Source organism: Grammomys surdaster, unplaced genomic scaffold (assembly GCF_004785775.1).
Source record: "Grammomys surdaster isolate TR1022 unplaced genomic scaffold, NIH_TR_1.0 125429, whole genome shotgun sequence".
NCBI lineage: Eukaryota > Metazoa > Chordata > Mammalia > Rodentia > Muridae > Grammomys > Grammomys surdaster.
The window spans coordinates 1,261,939-1,270,282 of NW_021620296.1; the positions used below are offsets into that span (position 1 = coordinate 1,261,939).

The following is an 8,344-nucleotide window of genomic DNA, read 5'->3' on the forward strand; positions in this document are numbered from 1 at the left end:
AGATTCCTGAACGGCCGCCCAGCCCGGCCAGCTGCCAAGTGTCTGTGCCCTGCGTGTCTGTCACCCCGGGGCTCAGAGGCATCAGGAACACCGTCAGGGTTCAGAGAGACAGAGAGGGACCTGGAGTTTGACACTGAACCCTCATTGGTCAGATTAAAGGTGTTTTGGGAGCAGGTGCGTGGAGTAGAGCCCCCCTGCCTTCAGTCCTGTAGTCACAGGTGACAGCAGAGGGAGGAGAGGGAGGAGGGCATCTGAAACAGCTAAGGCCTCCCGAACTCGCCTGGCCCCTCCCCCTCCTCTGTCCCGGGGCCACTGAACCAGCCCCTTCCTGCTAGTCGCTCACCTGACCCCAAAAACCCTCTGTAAGCATCGGGTCCCCACAACGGCCAGCTCAGGTGTCCGGCTGTCAGCTGGCTTGGCCTGAGGGAACCGCCCTGGAACTGTCGAATGTCCCCTCTTGGGACTTACTGTGTGGCTCAGGAACACACCTGGAAGTGGGATCCCGTACCCACGTGGTGGGGATGCAATGTCCTTGGCTGCGGGTTTGGGTTTGGGGGACAGTAGTGAGGATGGCTCCCTAACCTAGACACCCCGAGTACCCGATGGCTGTGCAGGGCTCTAGAGAGGGATCTGCACAACTTCTGGAGCCCACTTCACTGTGGGGCTCTGGCAGCCAACGCCTCTGATGATTGTAGTTAAGTTTTGTTTTCCTCAGGTGGCCCTGGCTGGCCTGGAACTTCCAGAGATCCACCTGCCTCTGCTTCCCAGTGATGAAATTAAATAAAAGATTAATGGACTCTAATTGTTATCAGTTCTCATTGCTACCATCTCACTAGGTAGCACAGACTGGCTTTGAACTCACTGAAATCCTCCTGCCTCAACCTAAGTGCTCAGCCAGTTTTTAACTGTATTTATGCACTGGAGACAACCATAGGCGCTGTGCCTCCGGGAGGGGGTTGGGATCACGTGCAGATGCCACACCCAGGGCTGGGGACGTCACTCTAAAACTTAAAAAATATAAACAGAGCAGACCTGCCAGAGATGGGGCAGAGGTTACGGCCTGGGTTCTGTCCCCAGCGCCCATGAGGGCTCACTGCTATCAACTCCTGCTACAGGGACTTGACGCCTCTCTGGCCTCCATGGGCACTGCCTGCAAGTGCAGAGATATTCAGCAAAATACTCAGGGGGAAAAAGAAACAAATCTTACAACAAACAGCAGACAGAACAAGCAGCAGGTGTGTGAGGTGGGGACGGGTCCCAGTGACCCTCCCAGGAAGGGGTCAGGGCTGCGCTGGCCTCCAGCTGTTATGAACAAATGACAAGACGGCCCCGTGTCTTCCTTCCTTTTATTTATTTATTTATTTATGTATTTATTTATTTAATATACAAAAGTGATCCATGCTTCAGACCGTAGAAACGGTCTGGGATGGAGAGGGGTGCCCAGCTGCCCCCAGTTGCCTGCTCTCTCTGCGACGTCCCTGTCTGGATCCTGATCCCTGAGGAGGCTTGAGGTTCTGAACATGGCAGATCACAACTGCAGCTCTGGGCTCACCTGGGCCACCAGTCCTCAAAAGCTGGAGTCCCCGGACCCTCGGGTCCCATTGACCTCTCCATTGTGTCTGTCCCTGGGCCCTCTGTCCTGCTAACCTCACAGCGAAGCTGTATCTAAGACACTGAAACGCCTGGGCTCCCAACCTTAGGAAGAAGGAGCGGGTGCTGTCGCTCTGACCATTTCCTCTGTGCTTATCTGCTTGCTGAGCTCCTGCACATACACCAAAGCCTCAGCTAAAACGCCCCTTGGAAGCCTTCTGCCTCCCCTCTGGACTCCTGGCTGGTTCTGGTTCCATGAGACTGGAAGTGTTCACTCCTAGACTCATCTCTTCCGACTATAATCCCCTGGAGGAGCGTCTGCTTCACAGCCTCCTTCGTGATCAAACGCAGAGAGCCGGAAGCTTTGAGAAGACGAACTGTTCAGGAAGCCATGCTGCTCCTGAGTCCTGTGTGACGTTGGAAGACACACGACCTCATCTAACCCTGTGTTCCCAAAGCAGACGGTGGGACTTCAGCAGCCAAAGACTGTGAATCTAGTACCGAGGGGCCAGCTATGGATCAGCAGGTCATGCAGCGTGGCCTCAGAGCTTCCGAGGGTGGGTGAGGGTCCTCCTGACAGACAGAGCCCCAGTGAGCCACAGTGTGCCCCACCACCCTACTCCTCCAGATCAGCTCAGAGAACAGGCAGTCAGTCAGGGGTCCCGAGGAGGGTGCCACCTGGATCTTATGATCCTCCTGCCTCAGCCTCCCAAGGACTGGGATGACAGGCCTGTGTCACCACACCCTGCCCCCATCAGCATATCACCAAGCAGCCCACTGAAGAGGGCGCAGGCAGCTTACCTCCGAGTACAGAGGAGGCGGGCGGTAGCGGAACTCCTGGAGACAGGCAAAGTAGGGCCCTTCCGTGGTCACACCTGGGTCATACAGGAGGGAGGAGGGCCCCTGCGGCCCAGCTACCGGCTGTCTCTCCCTCACCACCTCTGAGTACTCAGGCGGAGCTGGAAAGGAGAGACAGTGAGTGATGGGAGACCCCTGGCTGTGACATTACAACTGAGCCCTTTTCCCCTGGGGATAGCTTCACTTGCTCAGGGTGACATCCAACTTGTAGCAATCCTCTTGCCTCAGTTGGCAGCCTGGACTCTTTAGTTTTGGTTACTGGTTCTTTTTGCATTTTTAAGCCAGGATCTTGGTGTTAGAGCAGGCTGCCCTCTGATCCTGGTGTTAGAGCAGGCTACCCTCTGGATGCTTACTGGTATTATAGGCTGGTCTTTCTACACCCTGTTTTGGCTTGGCTTTTAAGTTCAGGTCTCCTGAAGCTCAGGCTGACTTCTGAATTATTAAGTACTGGAAGCTGGCCTTGAACTGACTCCTTAGCCCTCCCTCGGTGCGCAGGTTTGATGGGTGCCTGGGATTAGTTCCTGCTTGTATAGAGACCCCGGGGACAAACAGCAGGGCTCCCACATCCCTTGTCAGTTGGCTAAGCTCACCCTCTGGACACTCCATCAGGGTGCACAGGCCCCAGTCTTGCAGGAAGCTGGAGCGGCTGCCTACGCTAGCGGAGCGGCTGCCCAGGGGATGCAGGGGGACCGTGCCGATGACCAGTGGCAGCTCCAGCAGAAGCTTGGAAGAGCCTGGGATGTCCACGCAGACCTGAAGGGAGCAGAGCTGCAGTGAGCTGCCGCCCCCCTGTGCCCTCCCCCTTGGTCTGGCCGATAAATGGAGGAAAGTCTGGGGTACCTTGAGCGAGTAGTCCACACTGAGAACGCGGCAGTGCAAGATGGACGGGCCCACTGGGGGGATACGCAGCGCACGGCCCGGCCACAGCGCGCGGCGCCCGGGGCCCACAGGCTCCCCGTCCACACTGGCCACCACAGCACGCTTCTGCTTGCGGGCACCTCGGGCCATGAAGGTCTGTGTCTGTACTAGGGCGGCTCGGGGCTGCACAGCTCGTGTGGAACCATTGTCAATCTCAGCAAAGATAGGGATGACCTCCCCTGCAGCAGACAGCAGCTTGCCTCAGTTTCCCCACCACCGACTATCCCTGCCCCAGCTGCACACAGCTCCCCCTGTTACCTGGAGTGTAGCCTTTTCGGTCAATCTTGGCTGAAAGGGACACAAGGCCACGGGTGCAGTACCAGGATCGGGCCACCTTCTCTCGGGCTCCAGCCTGGGGTTCCTACGGAGACGCCAAGGGTCACTTTGGGCACTGGGCACTTGGAGACCCTAGTCTTATGGAAAGGCTGGGACAAGGGGGTTGTTGTAAGTTTTGATCAGACACCCCCACAGAATGTAACCCTGTCTTAAGAAGCCAAAAGTTGAATAAAAATTAAAAACAAGACTAGATGTGGTGGGACAAACCTTTAGTCCCCGCAGGTCGATCTCTGTTGGCTTGAGGCCAGCCTGGTCTACTCAGTGAGTCTCAGACCAGCCAGAGCTACACACAGAGTGACCTTTCGAAAATTAAAAAAAGAGAAAGAAAAAGAAAAGAAAAAGAAATAAAACAAAACCCAAACCCAGTAAAAGAAAAACAAAACTAAAAAAAAAGCCTATCATATCCTGTTTTTCAAACGGGGTATCTGAGGCTGGGAAGGCGCAAGATGCCTGCCCAGAGGCACACAGCAGGTGAGCACCCTCAGAATTTGTACCTAGCTATAGTGGCTCCTGTACTCACCATTAACTTCCGGCTCCCTGTTTCAGAGGCCACCCGAGACACTCAAATCTAAAAGCCAGGCTGGACCCCCTCCCCCACACAGGGCAGCCACTTGCCAGCAGGGCAGGTGTGTTTATGTCCACCGGTTCAATGACAGTGAACACCTTCCGGGCGCGGCGCGCAGGGACCCATGGCCGGTGCAGGGTAGCTTTGATGGAATAGCGGACGCTGCCGTGTTTGCCCTCGAAGGATGTCACCAGAGAGCTGGGTGGCAAGAGTGGGGATCAGGGGATCACTATCAGGAGACAGTGAGGTGAAGGTCATGCAGGAGGGGTGTTCTGAGAGGTCAGGGATGAGGGGACCCTAGATGCCCTGCCAGAGGGCGACAGCGGGGCTTACATAGGCAGTTGGAAGCTGAAGGGGAACTCGTGGAGTCCAGCGGGAAGCGTGACGATGTCCCCCGAGTCTAGGAACAAGATCCAGGGCTCAGCGGACGTGGGCCTGGGGATCGCATGCTCGGTGCGCCCCAAAAGGTCCCCAGCCCGTACCTGGCGCGAGCAGCGTGGCGCGGTGGTTCACGACTTCCACGCGCTCGCTGTAACTCTGAGTATAAGCAGTGCTGGAACCCGCGCTGCGCGACTCCGTCCAGTGCGCGCGCGCGCGGCCCCTAGCGCGCAGCCTGAGCGCGCCCACGCGTGCCGCGCCCGCAAGCTCCAACAGTACTCGGCCCGCCACGGCCTGGCCTCCGTGGAACACGGGCTCCGTGCCTGCGCGTGCCCCGTCCAGCTCTACCACGAACGCCTTCACCTTATCGAACAGCATGGTCGCGAACCCAAAAACAGACCGACCCGGTGCTCGAACACGCGATAAGGAAGAGCTAGCGACTGCGAGCGCAGCAGGCTCGAACTACCGACACTCACGCGCCGGACGGCAGTACTGAAGACCGCTGGGGGACCTGCGGCTGCGTCGCTCTTATACGACGGGGCGAGGGCGGGGCCTGAGGAGTAGACCGCGCCTACCGGAAAAGACTCCGAAAACACGACAGTAGGGGCGGGGCCTGAGGGAGACAGGGGTGCTCCCCTGAAAAGACTAGGCCAATAGCGCGGCGAAGGAATGGCCTGAGGAGAAAACCACACCTTCAGGAAAAGAACCCACCAATAGCGCGGTGAGGAGGCGGGGCCTGAAAAAGCCTGGTTTTGCCGACAGAACTAGGCCAAAGGCTCCTCGAAGTGAGAAAGCCGCGCCCCCTGAAAGGGACCAGGCCAATAGCATACGAGGGGCGTGGTCTGAGGGGATTCCGCTCCTGCGGAAGTCAGTAGCTGGGCGGGACGGGGGCGGGGCCTTAGAGAAAGCCTCGCCTACCGGAAAGAACTTCACCAATAGCGCGGTGGGGCGTGGCCTCACGAGGCTGCACACAGCTGAATGGGCGGTGCTACAGCGCAGTTCTGCCGCCTTGGGTCTCGCAAACACAAACAAGGAAAACCAGGAATGAGGGACCCGGTCCTAATCACCCAGCGTGTCAACTGTCACTGTTTTTTTTTTTTTCTGTTGTTTTTTGAGACTGGTTCCCATGTAACCCAACCTTGCCTGGGATTTGAGACAGTCCCCCTGCCTCAGCCTCCTGAGTGCTTGGATGATAGACAGGGTTTCTCTTGTGTTCCCTCGGCTGGTCTGGAACTCACTGTGTAGACCAGGCTGGCCTTGAACTCATAGAAGCGAGGTTGCCACTGCTTCCCATGCTAGAATTAAGGCTCAAATCGGATTTTTGAACCCGAAAGCTTTATTTTCTTTTGAGCACAGGGTAGCCTCCAATTCACGACGTACTCTAATCGAGCCTGACTCTGAACTTGCCCTCCCTCACCAGTCTTCCAGAGCTGGCTTGATAGGCATTTGCCACAGTGCCTGGTTGTTTCTTACGTTTTGAGTCACGATCTCACACAGTAACCCAGGCTGTCCGGGAACTCCGGTCTTAGCCTCTTAGGCGCTGGGCTGGCAGGCGTGCCACTGGGCCAGAACCTGCTGGATTAATCATTAACTCGCTGCCGCCTGGAGACCTATCTGGGGCACCCTACTACAGGCCTATTGTTTCCGCGGTACGAATTGGTGGGGACAGGGAAGGGTTGGGCACCCCCGCTCACCTAGGGGACGCTGGCACGGGAGAAGGAAGACGCGCTTCAGTTCCCATAGAGCCTGGGGGAACTTAGTCTCTCAGAGCCAGAAGGGGATCGCCGTGCATAGGCAGCAAATCCAGGAGACTCTGACATTTTGAGTCAAGGGCTGTGGTGTGTGTGCCTGGGGACAGCCTCCGAGTCCCCTAAGAGCCACAGGCAGAATTGCTCCTACAGGGACACCTGTCCGGCGTTTGTAGGATATGGGCGCCCCCTGGTGGACATGGGATGCACTGCGGCTCGAATTCCTTCCTGAGCCCAGCTGTGTGAACACAGGGATCCCCAGGCTGCAGCACCCCTCGCCAGCAGCTGGAGAGGACGGGGCGGCCTAGAGGACCAGAGGGGTCCCACATGCCTTGGCCTAAAGAAAAGTGCGGGAATTGAGGACAGACCCTCCCAGAGTGAGTGTACCACACAGATCAGCCTCCGAGACCCAGAGAGGGCCTGGCTTTCGCCTGGAGTCACACAGCAAGTCACACCCCACCCCACCCCACCCCGGGTGTGTATTAGAGGAAGTCAGTGAAAGTCTGGGTAACTTCAGGATTTCCTTTGAGTCCTTGGAGAAGAAAGTTTCAACGGGGTCCCTTCCTGCCCCACTCTGACGGAAGCTGACTTCCTTCATCCAACTGAGGATTTATCTGCTCAGAGCTGCAGGAAGCAGATGCAGCCCCCGCTTCTATCCTGCCTGTTTCACGGTCCGGCATAGTGAGGCCGGGCTTAGCGGAGTGAGTGAGGGGCAGGGAGCACAGAGACCACATGTGCCCTGCAGTCAGCCACACGGCGGCGCTGGCGCAGGGATCCGAACGCCCTAGCGGTCGCATAGGTGAAGTGGGAGGAGTTATGACCCCGATCCACAGTGGGTTTCCTCTAATCCAATCCCCACGGGCTCCTCCCTAATGGGAGACATTCCCTTCCTACCCACAAGCACTATCAGACCCGCCCACTTCAGGAACAGACCCTGAGTAGCAGACAGGGCAAGGCAAACTGAGGCAGAATTCTAGGTGCACACCCGAGAAGCTTCTTTGAGAATTAGGGACCCCTCACCTGGAGGTCCTAAACAGGAGACTCTCTAGCCCACCCGGGTTTCCGCAGATCCTGCGTGGGACCTGAATCCCCCACTTTAATTGGCAGTGTCCCACTGTCAACCTCGATTTCTAGGTTGTCAGAGGCCTGAGTTAGGAACACAGTCTAGGCGGGACTTTGTCTAGGATGGATAGGTTGTGAAATCCCACCTCTGGAAGCCCTTACGACTTTTGTGACAGTATATGGTAGCCCAGGCTACCCTCAAATTACGAACTCCTGATTCTCCTGCCTCAGCTCGCCAGTGGTGGAACGACAAACAAGCGAAGCCACATCTATCTTTTGTTTCTTGTGTTTTGAGACAGGGTCTAATGTAGGTCTGGCTGGCCTTGCGCTCCTGGAAATCCTCCTGAGTATGTACTGCGTAGGGCGCCCCTGCTTCTGCGAGTTCACCTGGGAGTAGCATCTGCTGGCGCGCAGGTAGGTCTCCGCTGCGGTGAAGTCGCTGGCCACGGCGTTCACGCCCACGCCGCGCCCTCCAGCCAGTGCGTGGCCGTCCGGTCCCCCGCCACCACCACGAGCGCTTGCACACGCAGCGGCGCGGCTGCCTCGAGCAGCACCCGGCCCAGCACCCGCTGTCCCCACCCCCACCCCCGCACACCGCAGGCGCCCGCTTCCCGCAATTCCGTCGCGAAGCTGCAGGGAGCCCAGCTGCGTTTCCCGCGGGCCGGACTTCCTGCTCCGGGGGAGCGACCGCCGACCGCGGCGACCCGTGGCCTCTCGGCTGAGTTTCATCTCTCACCCAGCCCCATCCAGCCTCCCCGTGATGCTCGGACCTTAGAACTTGCAGTGTGCAGTGAGTGTGAAGGACCCAGTTGTCCTCCACGTCCAAATGTCACCATCGGAGTCCCAAGTCGCCTACAGCCTTGTTTACTTCTGTGCCACCCCCAGGTCT

The 8,344-nt window shown here is 57.7% G+C and overlaps 1 protein-coding gene across 1 annotated transcript; it reads right to left on the minus strand.

Moving 5' to 3' along the window:
• Nucleotides 1-1,332: 1,332 nt before the first annotated feature.
• On the minus strand, nucleotides 1,333-5,350 carry Arrdc2 (arrestin domain containing 2). The gene is made up of 8 exons (XM_028786151.1): nucleotides 4,750-5,350; nucleotides 4,601-4,667; nucleotides 4,318-4,465; nucleotides 3,625-3,727; nucleotides 3,289-3,545; nucleotides 3,039-3,201; nucleotides 2,392-2,549; nucleotides 1,333-2,163 (listed from the first exon to the last, which is right to left on the minus strand). Exons 1-8 carry the CDS (start codon nucleotides 5,021-5,023, stop codon nucleotides 2,110-2,112), a joined length of 1,224 nt encoding a protein of 407 aa, XP_028641984.1. The 5' UTR covers nucleotides 5,024-5,350; the 3' UTR covers nucleotides 1,333-2,109.
• Nucleotides 5,351-8,344: the final 2,994 nt, after the last annotated feature.